This window comes from Mustela putorius, unplaced genomic scaffold (assembly GCF_011764305.1).
Source record: "Mustela putorius furo isolate JIRA1106 unplaced genomic scaffold, ASM1176430v1.1 tig00003869_pilon_pilon_pilon, whole genome shotgun sequence".
Taxonomy (NCBI): domain Eukaryota; kingdom Metazoa; phylum Chordata; class Mammalia; order Carnivora; family Mustelidae; genus Mustela; species Mustela putorius.
In genome coordinates, this window is record NW_025422021.1 from 15,499,416 (window position 1) to 15,518,392 (window position 18,977).

The following is an 18,977-nucleotide window of genomic DNA, read 5'->3' on the forward strand; positions in this document are numbered from 1 at the left end:
GATACCATTCACAAGAGATTGGATCTATCTTCTTCAAAATATCCTCCCAAATTCATTTGAATAGGGAGTTCCTCTCTGGCCTTCATATTTGTTCACACGTCATTACTTGATGAAGGAGTTGAACAGTTGAGGAAGAGAAATGTTAACAGAGTCTCCACTCAGGGATCAATCACAATAAAGTTAACACGTCTTTGAGATGATAATGTAATAAGTCATTCACAGGAGCTGGTTACACACACTATTTCAAGACTCTATCTGTTACACAGAGGGAGGGAGGTATTCCTGCGTGTTTTGTGACAGCTCGGTATGTGGGAACAAAAGATTTACACAAAATACAAAAGAAGGCAACAATAGATACAACTTAGAAACCGGTTTTACTCTGCTGCAAACAAATGGACAAGATATTGTACAATATATAATAAAAAGTACAGCATAATACAAGTGCCACTAATAAAAGAAACTTAAGGATAAGACTTAAAAATGCTTATTTGTGATTTATATATATACACACTGCAATAAAAAGCCACAATAAATACACGAATTTCCATGTCATTCATAATAAATACTGAAAATATAAATACAGAAGACTACATCTAATATGAATAAATTATTACAACATAAGATCCAGGTTAAGTTCTGTTGAATATTATTGTAGCTTATTTTATATACCCTTTGGCATCTTTGATGTTATAACTTATACACAAGAGAAATCAATCTAGAAACTGTGTGACATACAATATGACGTTTTAGTGTAAAGCGATTGTATGTATGAACTGTTGTTTGATTTTCTTCCCTTTCCACTCTTTCTGAGTGATTATATTGAACATAACAATAAGAAAATGTCTATTGAAATACTGTTGAAATTGAGTAAAAAGTAATAACAGAAATCAACCAAGAGATAAAACCAAGCACAGTGTCAAAAAAATGTTACAGTGAGTTGTTTATCTCACTGGGTTTTTAAATTACATTTTTATCGGCAAAAAACAAACCAAAAAATCCAACCAAAACAAAACAAAAGAACACTCTCAAAAGACTTCCCTTGTGTAAAGACCATTCCCAATGTCCGAATGGTTCAACATAGACTGAAGGATAACACTCAAGTCCTTTGGATTCTTTGATCTACCATTACATTCAGCTCACTTGATTTCACCAGAATTTGCAAATGTTCCGAATTTTATGGCAGCTGGAGAGTGGAGACACAGTTGACATCTAAGACTATGATCAAGATAAAAATACTGCAAAAGGTGCCATTTGTCTATGCAACCAATTATACATACATATTTTAAATGGGGAAAATGCATTTTTGACCAGTGTCAAATGACCTTTTCCTATCAAATTGATATACCCTGTGACATTGAGGGAAACACATTGAAATAACAAAGTGCCATTTTCTGCATTAACAGGCATTAACCAGTACATATGTATTAAGAGTTCTATCTTAAGAGGCTATTACACCAGAAATGCAATAAACTAAAATGAAAGCAGATCAACTTTACTAAGACACAATAAAGGCTGAGGTTCTTAGGAACAGAGTTGTAATCTACAGGTTTTTAATTTTTTTAACTATGTCTGTACTGTAAATGTCTAGCATTTATTTTACATCAAACACTTTTGAAACATGTTTCACAAACTACGCCTCAGACTTATTTCCATAGAGGTGTCTAGAGTCAATTAAAACATGGGCCAAATTATTCAACATTCTTTACATAAACATTCTATAGCGTTTTTTTTTTTTTAATAAAGCAAAAAGGGTTATTTCCCCCAGTGTTATTTGTGGGGAACAACCACACTGATGTGGCTATCATTTCACCAAGAACATCTGAGTTGGGGAGATAAGCAGCTGTATCTAGATTGGAAAAAAATCCCATGGAGAAAGGAAACCTTGATTTTAGGAGTGCTCCTCACCTTCCGGTTAGTTCTGACTCAGAGCTGGAAGCAACTCTGAGCAAACAGAAAATGCTCTGAAAGCTGCAGGGGATGCGGGGATGCTTAGGTCAAGTGACGAAATGGGGGGGGGGGGTCACCATCCTCCCAGACTCCTCCCTTCGATTTCAGGCCTTGTCAAGATGACAAATTTTTAAATCATTCTGCTGATCCCTGAGAAGACAGGCAGCCATTGTTTAAATAACATGGGGACAAAGGCTGGGATGGAATGGTGGCTGACTAATTCTCTGGAGTTGTTTTATTCCACAGCAGACTCTCCAAAACTAGTCACATCTTCCCCAGAAGGAGTGGAAAAGCTTAGATTCTCATTTGTCATTTTAGGGTAAAGAAAGATTAATGAGAAGGTACTTATTTAGAAGCAAGAAGTTAGAAAATGCTCACTTTATGTCATTGTCACTTCTCAGAAAATTGAGCAAGTCAAGTCACTTGATCCTAACTCTGATGTCTGTCACAGGGGATCTGAAACAGTCACCTTTCTTGACATTACCTCTTGATATTCCAGCACTGGTGAACACAAATGAAAAAATAAAAATTTAAAAACAAAAAAAACTACCTTCATAGTTGTTGAAAGCAGGTTGTGTTATTGAACACGGTCTCAATACTCACATCTTTATTTTTTAAGAATCTAATTTCTTAGGAGACTTATGGAGTCATCAAATACAATAATCATCAAAGTAAGGGGGAACTCAGTGTCTTTTGAGTCTGCTGGGACAATGGCCCAAATCACCACAACTGTTGCCAGGTGCCTAGCCCACAAAGACTGGCCAAGATATTTTCTTATTGGGAGAAAAACCTAAGAGAACTGGATTGTGTTGCCAAGGAAACCACTTTCCCTAGAGATGTTAAGAATAGATGGGTATCTCTCCTGTTGGGCATCCCTGAATGACAGTCCTCCCTGGAGATAGATGGATGAGGCTGATGACCTCTGGAGATCTCTTCTAGTCTCAAGACTATAAAATTTGAAGAATACACAAGAATCTCAAACTTTTCATTATTCACACACAGTTGGCCATTCTGAGAATCCGTGAAAAGATTAAACTAGTCTAAGATACCCGTTTGGGATGACTAGCGCCTAATAAATCAAGATTCAGAGCATAACCTTTGGCAGGGGACCCTATTTAATTATAGTACAAAGGAAATGACTGTGCCAACTACTAAAATTCACAGTCTATCAAGTTCAGATATTATTTGGATATCATTAAAGCATCCAAGGAACAACACTTAATTAAAAAAAAAAAACCAATAACCTCAGGCAATTTATTTCTTAGGCTTAGATATTTAGGTTTTTCCTCTTTGGGAGAACTCAAAATTTGATTTTATTTCCTTCCTTCCTTTTTTTTTAAAAAAAATATTGAAATAGAATTTCTAAAAATAAATAAGTAAAATTTCAAATTCCTTTGAACTTGTTTTAAAGATGGGTGGCTTTCTTTATGGCTAGGGGAAAAACTTGCTGACCAAGATAAAAAAGAAGTAAACCAAAATTGGATAAATTAAGTTACAAAGTTTAAAATTCACATCTAATTTTGAATAGGCTTCCTATGTAGAGACAACAGCAAAACCATATTGGGAGGGCACATTCCTGATGTAGGGTTTCTAGTCTTATATAGCATGGCAGTAAGACCTGATAAAGTTAGAATAGAATAGCTTAGATAAGTTTTAAAGAGATACTTTCTCAATCAATGTCCTCCCAAATACTCACCAGTAAGTAACTTTTAAGATACCCCCAAGCAAGATAAAAACATTAGGGAAAAGCCAAAACAGAAGGAAAGGCATACCTGGCAAAACAGTTATTCCAAAATCGCCACTAAAACCATTCAATCAGGCCACATAAATTCACTTAGACCAAGGCAAGGCTAATTTCTACCATAAATTTGTCTTTTCCTAAATCCTTTGAATCAATATACATTATCTTAAAATACTGAAATGGCCTCATACGTGTCACTAAAATGAGAGTTACCAAACTGATTTGATTATCACCATGGTAATAAGTAATGCGAAGAAAGGAATGTCATCATTAGCACATTAAATGCAAATGTTGTCCAAAATAAATTCTATCATATTCTCTTGAAACTGGAGTTCTGCCAGCAATTTATGAGATGAAATAAAATGACACACTAGAGCTGACTTTTCTTGAATTATAAGCAGGTATAAAGTAGCAACTAAGAAACAATTACCCTGTAGAGTGATATATTTATCACATGTGAAAGAAAGTAGTCAACAATATGACTTAAATCTTTGAAATTACTTCATTTTCCACAAATGTAACATGTACCTGTATTTACTAAAATTCCAGGCTATCTGTTAATTAGATTACAGTAGCTGCATATAAAGAATGGGCTGGTTTACGCTTTGAATCTGGTTATATTCACCTTCCTGCTTCTAATTATTTTGTCTGAATTACTACTGTCAAAGATCAAAAACCCAAGGCGTTCTGTCTATTCTCCAGACAGCCCAAAGTTAGACCAACTGCAGGATCACTGACCAGGTAAAACCCAAGTCGTATCAAGTTTTGAGTCTGAATTTCTGATAGGAAAGAAAATAAACAAAAAACCCCACCAGCACTGGTTGGTTGGAAGGGGGTCTCATGGTCTAGCTGAAAAGCTGAGAGGAGTTGAAGTAAAACTTAGAAGTGACTATTTTAAAAAGTCACATTAAATATGCAGATTTGACAGGTAAAATATTAAAGAGCTCTTTTATTCCCATATTCATCACTTTTGACAATAGTCTGTCAGTCACTTTAATATGAAATGTGTCTGAATCTTAAAAATAGCCTATTTAGCGTGTTGGAGCCTGGTGTTTTTTTATGCATCAGATGATTTTTAGAGAGTAAGACGTAATTGATGTGGACGGTGGGCAGCAGATGGGAACACCAAGGGAGCTCTGCGTTTCGGCATTGTCACTGCCCCTTCTAGGTTTCGGGCTGCCCCCTTGTAAATCTAGTTTTTCTGGTGAACATTCTAGCTGTTCAGCTCTGCTGAAACATTCCTGTTCCCCAGGAGACACTACCACTTATTACACTTAGATTCTGTCCTCGACCCACCCTGACACCTCCCTAATTTTAGTGGGCTTTTCAATTGCGGATATTCAGTTAAATTAAGTCAATTAAATTCCTTAATGTGACAGAAAACATCTGTTGAGCTGTGCTATTTGTGCGAAGCTGTGGCAAGTGGCTTCGACATTTAAGTTACTTGAGCACGAATTAACAGATCTCAGAATAATATCATCAGAAGTCGTGAATTTGTGTTAGAATGGAAAGGGATTAAGGATTTAAGCTTTCCATGTTAGTTGTGGTAAAGATACACAGATAGTTCTGGTTTCAAATTACACCCAAGTCTTGCCTTTGAAAGTAAGAAGGTACTTCCACTTAAGGTTGGTATTTTATACACTGGTTAGGGTAATGATGCTCTAAACTCTGTGAGAGAATAAGGAGCAGATGCCATTTTTCAAGGGGAAGGTGAAGTCGTGTTTGGAGAGGTGGAAGGCTTCTTGGTCCCTTTTAAAAAAAACAGTCTCTATCTAACTTCTGAAAATGTACATTTTCCACCTGCTCATTTGATGGTTTTGTAACACCAGGGAAAAGTGAGGTGGCCCGAAGGACCTCTGTTTTCTACAGGTTAGAGGGCAATAATGCCTTTGGAACTTGGAACTATGGTTTCGTTAATTTTTTATGCTGTTTGTTTATAAATAGAAGTAAGAGGGATTATGTTCCATATCATTGTTTCAAAGTTTTCCTGAAATGTTTCCTGGTTTATACATGAGGCAACCAGCTTTAGAAACTCTCTGGTAGGAGTTTGCTAGTATAAATTTAGCATTACTTATATAGATCTAACCCGAAGAAGCAATTAGCTGAAACTCTCTTCATTCGATTCAGTTCCTCTAAGTTTAGATTTAATTCAGAAATTTTGGATAGGAGAGAGGAGAAAAAGAGCATCCAGTGAATTTCATTAATTTAGGGAAAAGAAGTATCCTTTTCGTTACAGTTCGCATGTAATTAGACAAGGATTGATGTCACTTTTTCTAATTCATGGTATAAAATCACCAGTTAGAAGAATTACAGTGAGGCTGGACTATTTCATGCCACGCTTCATCATCACAATCCCTTAGAATGTGTAGTGTTTACCTCCTCTTTTTATTACTTAGGACACTTCCTCTAAAAGAGTAGGTGTTCTATAAATAGTTGTTGATAGAGTTGATATTTAGTAAATTCTAAATATCAAGACCAAAGAATTAAAAACTTATACAGTTTAATCAGAGAAGTTTAATCAGAGAAGCAGTGACATATCAATTTAAAGCAAATAAATCATATCTATTTCCCTATTTAATGATAACCAAACCAGGATTTTGCCGAGACATCATCTGTTAGAGTGTTAAAAAAAAAAAAGAAGAACATAATCACTTATAATCTCTTTTTTTCTTGATTATTTTGTGGCCAGTGTTTCTGTAGTTCACAGTGTCCCCCACCCCCCGCCTCCACCTGCGGGGGCAGGGGGGTGGGAATGGCTATTGCTGGGCCATAGATGACTGTGAAGATTTTATGACTCAATATTATTTTTACATTTTACATGTGGCTGGGACACTGGGGAAAACATTCTTTTATCACAAATAGAAGGTTGACTTTTTAAAGAAACTGTATTATTCAGCTAACAAAAGACATGAGTGGAACAAGTTTTCCTTATGTCTTAATAATCGGTGATTAAACGTTGAGGGGGGGTACTTAAGTAAATCTCTTTCGTTGACTTCGTTCTCCCAAAGGAAACCTAGAATGACAAAGGAAATGCAAGCTGCTCCAGCCACTTGACTTGCAAATCAATCTGGTCAGGATTCTAACTGGGAATTACGTCTCAGTAAAAAGTATAGGGCCGGTGTTAAAACAACAGGGACCAAAGCACGAAGCTCTGCCACGGGCAGTGAATGACTACAAAGCTGTAGGTCAGGGGGAAAAAAAAAAAAGGTAATTTGGTTAGATATACTATGGGGGCAACACAGCAGCTGCAGGTCAGGTGTCGCTGTATCTCAATATAAAGATCTTAACTACCCCAACCGACTGCATCCAGCTTGATCCCCATTTTCAAAAGCTTAGATAAACTGTGGAGCTCTCCTGGTATGTGGGCAGTTTTTGTTGAATAGAAGGGCTATTAAGGGGGAAAAAAATTGTCAGATGGAACACTGTGCTCTCTTCAGCGTTTCTGGGAAAGGAAGTAACAAAGAAACGAATCCATCACTAATATTATTTGCAACTTTGACCCAACATTTTCAGACTAGAGCTTTACAAATTATCCTCTTTTCTAGACCTTATTTTTTTTAAATCATAAAACCCAATCAAATTCTAGGGTGGGGAAAAATACAGTATTTATTAACGGCCGTTGCCTAAAATCTGTCATTCTCCAGGGTGTGGTATACATCGTGTGTGTGTGTGTGTGTGTGTGTGTGTTATGGGCGTATTTTAATAGGTAATTTGTATATGCAGTTTGTGGGAGATGTTTAGGGGTTAGGTTATATATATGAAAATTTGGAATGGAAATCGTGTTTGGAAGGTTAATCCTTCTGTGCACAGCGACTTTCAACCCCAATCGGACAGACAGGGGAAAGAGCTCTGATTTTTTGTTTGCCTGTTTCTAGGTTAAGCATCCTTTTGGAAATGAAGCTACAAAACAGAGACCTAGCCAAACAAACAAGTAGGCATCCACCTTCTTGAGAATACAAAGCTGAACCAAATTAGGTATCTATCCTTGCAGAAACTGGACGGACATTCTACCCTTCCACTTTGCCCCAGCCAGGGTCACTTCTCCCCTGCCCTACCACTGCCACAGTCTGTGTTCCAAGATATGCTGACTGCTTCACGAGTAAATACTTCAAGGGTTTCTAACAATCCCCCAAATAGGGCACATGTGATTTTTTCACATGCCTAAATGAAGGAACAGTAGCCTCTTGTCATTTTTCTTTGGGCCTGTGCTCTTTAGATTGTATTGATAAGGGAAACAATTTTGGAAATCAAGCACTAAAAAGTGTAACTTTGTAGACAACATGAGATATACTACGGAGATTTGAGCAAAACCCTAATCTGATTAACCTGAAGGGCTTATCATTCAAGAGTCACATCCCTGCCCTCATTACTGCTACTTCCATAAGGACAAACCCAAAGCTCCTTTAATGTTAATACTAATGGTTATAAATTTGGCCCCCTGGAGGGGTAGAGACAGGGCAGGAACCAAATGCACAGTGGAAGAGCTGCCGAGGAAACATGTTTTCCCCAAATCAAGTTTTAGTAGAAACTTTTCCATTGGAGGACTTTCTCGAGATCAAACATTTTTAAGTTCAATGAAACAAAATAGTATTTTTTAAGGAATTGAGATCTACAATATATTTATATCCATATTTCTAAACACCTAAGTCTAAAAGACATAAAAATTAGCGATGCAGTCACTGAATAGCAAGGCATGTCCACATTTCAAAGAGGCATAAAATGTGAAATGATAGAACAACAGAAGGTCGAAAATAGGAAAGAGACTTAGCATAGTCATATTGCGTTGTGGGGGGGGAGGTCGAACACACTATTTAGGTAAATTAATGTACAGGAAAACGGGATCTTAGAAGTCCTCCGACGAACCAAGTGCAGATAATCTAAAGGTGGGGAGTGCATGTTTTTAATTTCTATCTGTCCCCTTTAATAAGAGAACATGAGGTAATTAGAAAGTATTCAATGCATTCTGGACTGTTCTGCTAATTGTCCCAGGCAAGAGAAATCAAAACGCTTCAGAAAAGTAAGGCCTAGTTGAGTATTTGGGTAGAGGCCCCCCCTTCAATCAGCTAGTCACTAAAAGGAAATCTCCTTATATATTCATTTTGTAGAGATGGATTGATCACGCTGTAGAAAAGGCTGGTCGCTGAGGATGTGTCTCTTCGAGGTTTCCTCTGCCTCCTCTGCTTATACCGAGTTAGGTCTTCAGAGTGGCGAAGGAAAATAGGTCATTTTTCCTTCATAAAGTATCATTGGATGATTCCTCTATATTAATTCTATGAACATTATACTAGTTACAGATTTAAAAAAAATTTTTTTTTTAAATTTTTTCATCTCAAAGGGTTCTCAGTCCCCACCCCTCACAAGGTACCATGAAGGGGCACTAAAGTGCATTTGGATGTAGGGGAGTAGAGTTTAAAGGTGCTGTCCAAGCTAAGAACCAAGATGATGCCGTTTAAAAAAGAAAGGCAATTCCTTCTACCTCCATCTCTGGATTCAACGGAGGGAGGACAATGACTGGACCCTCACCAAAGGATTGTCCTAACTCTTAACTTTAGAGAAAACTGTGTAAGGACCTGCACATATAGACTCATTTATTTGTCCAAAATAGCAAAAATAGGCCTATTTCACCCTTAAGAAAGTATTTGCAAATCTGATCAGTCACGATCATAAAAACGTGAATGGATTCCAGAGGCAGTCCATGGGGGCATGCTCGGTGGTACTGTGTGTCTTCAGCTTAAAAGAACATGCTGCTGTTCATTTTCATCAAAACGTGACTTCTAGCTACCATAAATAAAATACACATGGAACGGTTAAATCTTTTTCTTACAATAATTACTTTTACAGTAAAAAGTCACCGTCATCTTCAGATTTATCTAAAATTAGGACTCTAAATCTTACTCTTTCCCAGTCTTAGTTAACAATCTTGCACAGGCCCGATAATCCAAAACTTGGAGCTCTGATCTACACAGCTTGACAGGTTTCACACAGTTTGACAGGTAGGCAACTGCGAGATAGGCTTTTTTTTTTTTTAAATTAGCATTTTTCTATCAAAACAGTCGGAAATCTTTTAAAATCCTCATAGAGACTGTATTTGTGCAATGCCACAGTCACGCAGCTAGAAAGGAGAAAACAAAATACAGTCAGGAAGATTCACCACAGTCCGGGGGTTTTCTTGGTCCTCCGTTTTAACCACCACGGGGCCCAGGAAATCCGATGAAATACAGTGCTTTCCACGAGAGAAGAGGCGGTCCCAGAAGCATTTGGGCTACTACACGGGGACGGTCTCAACCACGGGCGATTTGATGCACTCTTCGTGCAATCTGCTCTTTTCTGCCAGACTCAAAGAATTTTCCGCAGGGTGCTCTGAAATGCGACTGTCACCATTCAACGCGGAGACAAACCCTTCCTGGGAGGGGCCTTTCAAGTAGGAGTGGAATTCCACGGGAGGGTGGCTGGACCTGTGCTCGGGGTATAAGCTACCGCAGGGGACGCCGCTGTCGTTTTCCGCAGACGAGCAGCAGACGATGACAGAGGGGTTGGCAGCGGGGTAGTGGGAGGCGCCGTAGGCCTCCTCCGCTTGGCGGGCGTAGTCCACGAACTGCTCCGGGGTCATGGTGTAAGGCACCAGCGAGAGGGTACCGCTCTTCACAGGATCTCTCTCGGAGTAGCTCTCGGAGATCTGGCTAGGCGTTCCCGGAAGGTGGCTATCGATTTGGTAATACAGAGTCGAAGAGTTGGCGTAAAAAGAAGCATTCTTCGCGTGGCTCTCGTGGACTGCCGTGCCGTCGGAATAACAGAGGACGGAGGGCAGAGGGACGACCTCCGCATGGGGACCCAAACCTTCCACGAAGCTGTCCCCCTTCTCGTCGTCCTCGTCGTCCTCCTCCTCCTCCTCCTCTTCCTCCTCCTCCTCCTCCTCCTCCTCCTCGTCTGACTCGCTGGGCGCCAGGCTCTGCGTGCTGGAATCCGTGACCCCGCTGCAGAAGCTGCTGCCGTCCTCCTCCTCCTCCTCCTCCTCCTCCTCCTCCTCCCCCTGGCAGTCTAACTCCTCGGCCGACTGCAGGTGCAGCACCGCCGCCTGGGGCTCCGTTTCGATCTCGAAATTGTCTGCGATGGAGTATTCCACGGAGTGCGCCACGGGGCCCATGGAGCTGCTGTGCGCGCTTATCTCACCGTGGCAGCCGTTCAGCGTGGGGATCTGCTGCTCCCGGTTTTTCTCCAGTTCAAGTTTCATGATTGTGTGCAAAAAGTGAGTCCGGACACGGATCGGATTAAATTCAATTCTACCTGCTGTGTTACTACATCCTTCTTTAGTGCAGCCGCAAGGGAAAGACATTCGGTCCACCTTGGAAGGAAGAACACAGATTAGCCCCGTGGAACTCTCACCGACCACGGAAAACGCCAGTACCTCTCCGCAACCCCTCTGAGTCTGGGATGACTTAATCCCACTTGCGCCAGAGCAAATGACATGCAGGCTGCAGAGAAACCAAGAGGGGAAGTGAAGACTTCAAACGTGGGAGTCAACCGGGGTTTAAAACCTGTATTCAAATTAAAAATGAGTTCCGGCTCTAAGTGTGGAGTTTTAGTTCATGACCCCCTTCCTGTGCTTTCTTCTTTCTCCTTTCTACCGTCCCCCCTGTCTTTTGCTCCCATGATTTCAAAGTCGCTCCTTCCCCCAGGCTCCCTTCACTTCCACTGCATGAGGGCGCACACGCCCGATTTTAAACGACACCAACTTACTGCCCCAACCCTTGCCTGCTATGTTTAAGCAAAATTAGATGACATTTTCCATACTGGCCAACCCCCTCTTCTTGGCTTATTATAAAATGAACCTTTTGCCTGACATGGCCAGATTGACACCCCCTTGGTCTCGTGAAGCCTAGTAGTTCATCCACGTTGGTTTTCCTTCCATTTGTTTGGGTCCCTGGTCCACGGTGCATGTATGTGTCCTGCAGGGCTGGGACAGCAGTGCCCATTTATGACTCTGCTTGGTGGACCCATGCATTTAGGTTCTGGCTCTCCCCTTCCCCCTCCTCACTCCAGGAGACTACAAGCTTCTTGAGGGAAAGGGATGTTGATGTCACCATACCCAAGAATTAGAGTGACTGGGCTCCATCAGCAGAGTGTTTGGTTTCACCAAGTGTCATGGGACTGAACTCGTCACTCAGGTGATGATAGGTGGAATTCACGGCAATCCAAGGGCCCTCCTAAGACATTTGCTAATTGCTACCAATTCAGCTGTATGCAGACCAGAGTGCAGGCACCCAGAAAGAACTGGCTCTGCTTGCCTCCTTATCCAGGCACAGGGACTTTCCTCTGCCACAAAGGAGAAGGCACACTCCAGCCCTGTCTCCTGGTTTCAGTAAAAAGTAGGGGCCGAGGGCAGAGCCAGAATCTATAGCGGCTTGCTGACCCATTAATCCCTTTTCTATTAATTCACTTTAAGCAATTGCTTAACCGATGAGATCTATCCTCTTTTTTGGCCTGCCTGAGTGGCTATCTTTATAAAAAAAAAAAAGGCAAGTTTCCTCATAACTTAGAGCATAAATCATATAGATGAATGGGGACTTGAAGGTCTTCTAATCCAAAGGTTGGTAAACTCTTTCTTCCTTTTTCCTTTTTTTTTGTTTTGTTTTGTTTTGTTTTGGATAAAGGGCTAGAAAAGAAATATTTTAGTCTTTGTTGGCCCTACAGTGTCCCTGGCAACCACTCATTGCTGCTGTAACATCACGACAGCAGTCACAGATGACACCAAAACAGACAAACAAAGAGACGCAAAATGACTGGGCTTCGCTAAAATGTTATTTACAGGGACAGGTGGCAGGCCAGATTTGTCCTGTGAACCACAGTTTGCCAACCGCCGATCCAGCCCAGCCCTTTCATTTCTGAGATAAGGAAACTGAGCCCAGAAAGCTCACCTGACTTGCCAATTTCACACAGCTGGCAGAAAGCAGAGCCAGGAGTAGAATTCTATTTTCTTAAGTCCCAGTCCTGTCATTTTCGCATCCGTGTGTGCCACCTCTAACCTGTCGTCATTTCGTACCCCATAGATGGATCAGAAAACACAAACGCCCATGTCAGAGATGGGACGATCTCCCTGAGTGCTTGTAAAAACCCACAACAAGCTGGTACCATACATGAATCCAAGAGGATGTGATTCTCACGGACTAAGCTACAGCTAGTGCTGCCTCTCCCACAGATCGTGCATGGATCAGTCAGCGTACTATGTACATCCAGAAATGTCCCTGACTTAATATCTCTCTCTTCGCGAACCATAGGTCTTGTCTTGCTGCAAAGCTTCTTCCTGTATGGGAGAAATTTCTTTCTCTGCCGCATGGTGGGGGAGGGGAGGGAGAGTGTGTATGAGGTCTCCTCTTTGGAGTCCTTGAAACCCAGATCCTTACCTGACACTTAATGCCTGCCAGGCTGCAGGTACACGTTTCTGGATCACAGAACACTCGGCAGTCACAGCCACAGTCCTCTCTCGACAGGCGGATGGCGCGCAGCTCATGCTTTTCTTCCACATCAATCTTTTTCACCCCCGAGGCCCGCAGCAGTGCTCTCCTTTTCTTCGTTGGCAGGGGTTGTAGAAAGAAGTACTCGTCTACCTCCGTGTTGTCTAAATCAATATCGTCATCCGAAATGTCATCCACGGTAAGAGTGCTCGCTTCTTCAGATTCCACTGTGCCGTTCTTGGTCATCTAGAAACACGAAGCAGCAAACGGACTTAGCATCAGCAGGGTCTCGAATCCCTACTTTGACGCTTAAAACTATTATAAAACATCATGTCCCATAATCCGGAGTGTTTGTGGGTCTTATTATTTCCATTTATTTTTCTCTTTGGAGAAGTCACAGGAAAGAAAAAGGAAGGCATCAAAATGATAGGCTTTTACATGCACTGGTAGCTGAAGACTTAATTGGAACTCCTAACCCCCTAATGTACGGAGTTAGAGTTTTTAGCCAGGGCGATGTGAAAAGGCCAAAGGTGACACATGCCCATCAGTGAAAGCTATCTTTAGACTCAGTTCGTGATGGGCAGCTCTGATGGTGGAATAAATGTGTCCTTGTTCAGAGGTGACGGTATCTTAGCAGAAGCCACTGCCGTGTAAATCAGCAAACATGTCCTTGAAATAACCACTTTGTCTTTTGGGACGCGGGCAAAACCATGAACTAGGAAATAACATCGTGCTGCACTGTGCTGTTGGGACTACAAACATGGTTACCCTACAGAACATTCCAAGAATGAGGGCTGGATATGAAGTAATCAGTCAGGTCAGTGTGCTGTCAGAAAGACGGGGAACAGAGACCAGCGCCGGCAGGCTCTCGCCAACTGGCAGCCAAACAATAAACCCAGCCCTCAGAGGACTTCACCTGAACCTGTGCCCCAAGCAATAGCATCTGCGTCATAGCTCCTGTGGACAGCTACGTCTCATCTACTTATGACTATGTGCATCTATTTATATTTCTTTCTAAATTAATTTCATCCATCAGTAAACCCTGAGTCAGCAGCTCACTTCTTACTGTTATACCAGCACATATTACGTTTCCTTCATAAAAAAGCACTGAGAGGCGTTTTCTCTGAGTATGAGCGAGGAACCCATCCTGAGAAGCAGCACAGGAATAAATGTAGAACCTCCGTAAGGGCTTGCTCTAAATATAGATGCCGTTTTGATTCTTTAATTTGTAAAGTGTTACTTCATAAACTTCATTAATTGTAATTATTACCAGGTCATTTTTTAAAAAACTATTTATTTGATAGAGAGCCGGGTGGGGGGAAGGTGGGGGGGTGGAGGCAAAGGGAGAAGACTCCTCACTGAACAGGGAGCCCAATGTGGGGCTCGATCCCAGGACCCAGAGATACGAGAGTAGGAAGTGTACATTAAAATGTATTACAGAGGGCCTCTGAACTACATTTTCAAGAGCCACTAAATTATATTTTTTAAATAATTCAGAACCTTAAGTCTGTGTTCTTGCAACAATGGGCCTTCCCCTTTATGGGGTTTTGCTTCTCAGTGGGATCTGCAATGCATTTCCTTTGTTTGAATTTCTTTGTGTCGTATTGGCTAACCTGTTTCCACATTTCTGTGATGTCCACTACTAGGATGTTACTTTGATTGACTGCTGTTATCATTTTTGTTAATTCTCATTTGCTCATAGAAGCATAAGCATATCTGTGAAGATCTGATTTCCGAGGAAATTCAGGTGTGTAATTACGTAGCACATACTCAATCCTCTGTGATAGGTAAAGCTGCATTAACAAATAGGAAGCGTTACCTTTCCCACCTTGTCAACTTTGTGGCATTTAGATTTGTTTTCATTAATTCTTGGCCTGTCTATGTGAGCTGTGTCAAGGTCTGACTCCATAGCTCACACAGAACAGCCAGAACTTGGAAGGAATGGTTCATTTTTAATATTTCTTTCCTACTTAATTTCCGTGTTCTATATATTTATGCTTCCTCGAGCAACCGGTGACATCACAAAACAAAGAAAAACCCTCTATTTTATATCAACGGGGCTTGATTTTAAAAAAAGTAAATAAATAAAAGGCTACTCACATATTAGTGAAAATTGTTAGGGGAATATGAATTAACAATTGGCATCTAAAAACTTAAAAAAAAAAAGCTACCTTAAATAAATTAGAGATGAAGCTTATTCCAAATATAAGTGCTCTTAGAAATACAATCTGCACCTCTTATTCCCACATATTTAAATTATGATAAACAATTTCATTTCAAGATAAAAATTCAATTAAGAATCTAAAAACTCTTCACGCAGAGCTCCATACTGTTTTCATTCTTGTTTTAGGAACCCGCCGGGGGCCTCATCTAGATTGCAAAATCTCACATTAACACTGAGGTGATCTGGCAAGGTTTCCTCCTCACCTCCCCCCTAACATTTTTGCCATCTTTTTAAAAGTTTTATTTATTTATTTTATTTGAGGAAGAGTGCAAGCAGGGAGAGGGGCAGAGGGAGAGAGAGAATCCCAAGCAGACTCCCTGCTGAGGGCCGTGCCCCATGTGGGGCTCGATCTCAGGGCGCTGAGATCATGACCTGAGCCGAAATCAAGAGTCAGATGCTTAAGCCACGTAGGCATCCCTCATCTCTGCCATTTCTTTCATTCTTTCTTTCTTTCTTTTTTTTTTTTTTAAAGATTTTGTTTATTTATTTGACAGACAGAGATCAGAAGTAGGCAGAGAGGCAGGCAGAGAGAGAGGAGGACGCAGGCTCCCCGCTGAGCAGAGAGCCCGACGCGGGGCTCGATCCCAGGACCCTGGGATCATGACCCGAGCTGAAGGCAGAGCCCCCAAGAGCCCCATTTCTGCCGTTTCTAATGAAGACTGGAAATATCTGTGTTCAGCCTAGTCAGTTGCCTTTTCTCCCCTTCCTCACAGTTTCTGGTGTGGAGGCCATTGAGAGAGATTCTTAACCTCGCCAGTCCCTCCTGCAGTCTGTGCCCATTTGTTCCTTTAAAACCCAGGCCAAACCTACTAACTTTAAATGCTACTTAAAATCAGTGCATTACATAGATTATTTTCAAAAACATCTTATATTAGGGCAATAGGGAAAAAAGTCAGTGAGCACAAATCACATCCATCATGCTCTCAAGATCTGGCCCAAAGAAGCCAGAAAGACTTCAAGATCACCTCACCTACTTCTCCTGACGTCTTTACTCTACTACCCATCTTCACAAGAAATTCATTTTGTACATTTCTTTCTCTTCCCCCCAAATTTATTGAAACATAATTGACATATGACATTGTGTAAGCTTAAGATGTATGTGTCGATTTAATACACTTATATACTGTGGAATGATCCCCACTGTCGCATTAGCTGTTCTTGCCATTGTGATGGCACCATTTCAGATGCACTCTCTTGACAACCTTCAAGTGTGTAACACAGTATTGTAAGCCACAATCACCATGCTGTTCATGAGCTCTCCAGAACGTATTCATCTTATAACTGTAAGTTTACAGCCTTTGACCAACATCTTCCCATTTCCCTTACTTTCCAGCTCCTGGCAACCACGATTCTACTCTCTATTTCTAGGAGTTCTGCTTTTTTAGGTTCCACATATCAGTGTTATTAGACTGCATTTGTCTTTCTCTGTCTGAGTTACTTCTCTTAGCACAATGCCTTCAAGGTCCATCTGTTTGTCGCGAATGGCAGGGTATCTCCTGGCTGATGAGACTCCATAAGATCCATATATAACATTTATCTCTCTGTCGACATGAGTGCTACCTTTAAATGTCTTTTCTCGATCTCAAATAGATTCATTGAATTTTCAGGCTTTAGTTCATCAGATGGTCCTTCCTTATTTTATACAGTAATGAGGTCCACATTAATTGTGGGACCTCTCCAAAACATGCTTTAGTACTTAATTCCCTGACCCCTATTTAATATGCTTTTCCCTGTACTTCTAGGTTCCAAGTTTCTGATGGTAGACAAGGCAGTGCTAGAACTTGTACATAAAATTAAACACAATATATCCAAAAACCTATCCTTTTTATAAAAAAAAAATGCATACAGATTAACGAGCACATTCAAAGGAATGCTCTTTTTTGAGATAGATACCTTAGAAGACAGTCTGGGATGTGGACCACTTCCATTTCAGTAACTCTTTTCCCAAAGTAAAGTTGGGAACAAGAGCTTAAAAAACAAACAAAAACAAAAACAAAAACAAAAAACAAAACAAACCTTGCCAAAATGTGGTTTAATTACACTGTGGTTAACTACCAAATAATGCTGGTCCTCAAACCTGCTTTTGTTTCTGTGTGCATGTGTGTGTAAAAGGTGAGAGAGAGAGAGCTTGAGCTGAGGAAGAAAGGGAGGTGGGAGAGAGATGGGCTGAGAGTAACGATATTAATAAGAGCAGTTTTTGACTCTGCGTGCCTGGTGTTGCTCTAAGCACTTTACCTGCATGAACTCATTGAGCATCACAAAAATCTCATTAGGTAAATATTATTGTACTTACTTAGCTGATGAGGAAACTGAGGCACAGGGTGCTAAATAACTGTCCAAGGTCACAAGAAAAAGAGTGGGCAGCAAGTCACAAACTTAGATATTTGACTCCACAGCTTGCGCTCTTAATTGCCACGGTATTACATATATACACTTACATAAAATATACACTATATATACACTTATATATATACTTTTATATATTAAAGTATATTGAATAGTCTTTGTGCTTACTTAGTGTGTAAGCATTAGCTATGTCAGAGCACAAGATGCAGGTGTTGATCTCAATGGGTTGGAGGAAAGAGATGAGTAATCTAGTAATTTTAATCCAGTTCATAGGGATTTTCTAGCTGCGAATGAACACAGGGCACCTAGTGAGGGGTTGCCGGTGGGGTGAGAAGGGAAAACTTCCACATCTAAGCTTAACTCTGAAGATGGAGTCGTAGTGAGATGACCAACTGGAGGAAAAGCCATTCCACACTCAGCAAGAATATAGTTCAAAGGCCTGAGATGGAACAAGCATGGTGTTTTTAATGGCCTACGAATTAGTCAGATGATGGGATTTACACAGGACCACTTCCTGTCTTGGTCCATAAGCAAAGAACAAAAAGTAAATAAATTATAGGCCTCTAGAGAGTAGCTCCTCTGTTCCCCTGCTTTAGTCACTTTAGAGGTGATAAGAATGACCTAACTCGTGATTTGATTTTTGATCTTTAGATGATCTTTATCATCTAAAGATCTTTTGATCTTTATCCTACATGTGTGTGCATTTATTTATATATTAGAGGGATATCAAGGTCAAAGACTCTAGAGTATGTGTGTGTGTGTATGTGTGTGTGTGTACTTGCTTTGTTCCAGAATGATAATTAAGATAAAACTTGGTTCTTGAGTCACTATATAAACTTGCCCAGACTCATTCTATAATTATAAGGACTATAACTTTCTTTACATAGAATTTGAATATCTTAATTTTGTAAATCTATTTGATTTGTACCAAAAAGTATGAACAAATATCTCATAAGCCCAATAGAGTAAAACCTTTGCCCAGCTAAATACACCTGAAGGTTGGGATACATTACTGTCAGGAGGAGTGGAATGATTCTCAGACTGCTTTAGGTCACGTACAAAGCAAGAGAGGCTCAAATTTGAAAGTCAGCATTCACTCCCCTGCCACCCCCCCTCTTTTTTTTCCCATGTCATGTAGAGATGAATTCCATAAATTCCAATGAAATGAAATTTTGAATGAATTAATTACTTGAAAGACCTATTTCATTGCAAAGCGATTATGGAGAGGGAAACACTACTGAAAATGTGGATTGACTAAAATGCTAAA

At 40.5% G+C, this 18,977-nt stretch overlaps 1 protein-coding gene across 5 annotated transcripts in view; it reads right to left on the reverse strand.

The window, feature by feature from the left end:
• Positions 1–351: 351 nt before the first annotated feature.
• Positions 352–18,977, reverse strand: part of CSRNP3 (cysteine and serine rich nuclear protein 3) — a 203,036-nt gene continuing 184,410 nt past the window's right edge. For all 5 annotated transcript variants that reach the window (XM_004743988.2, XM_004743985.2, XM_004743987.3 and 2 more), the window contains 2 exons: positions 13,090–13,386; positions 352–11,030 (listed from right to left, as the gene is read on the reverse strand). In XM_004743988.2, the coding sequence (XP_004744045.1) occupies positions 9,954–11,030; positions 13,090–13,386 (1,374 nt within the window). In that variant the 3' untranslated portion in view covers positions 352–9,953. The remainder of the gene's footprint in view (positions 11,031–13,089; positions 13,387–18,977) is intronic.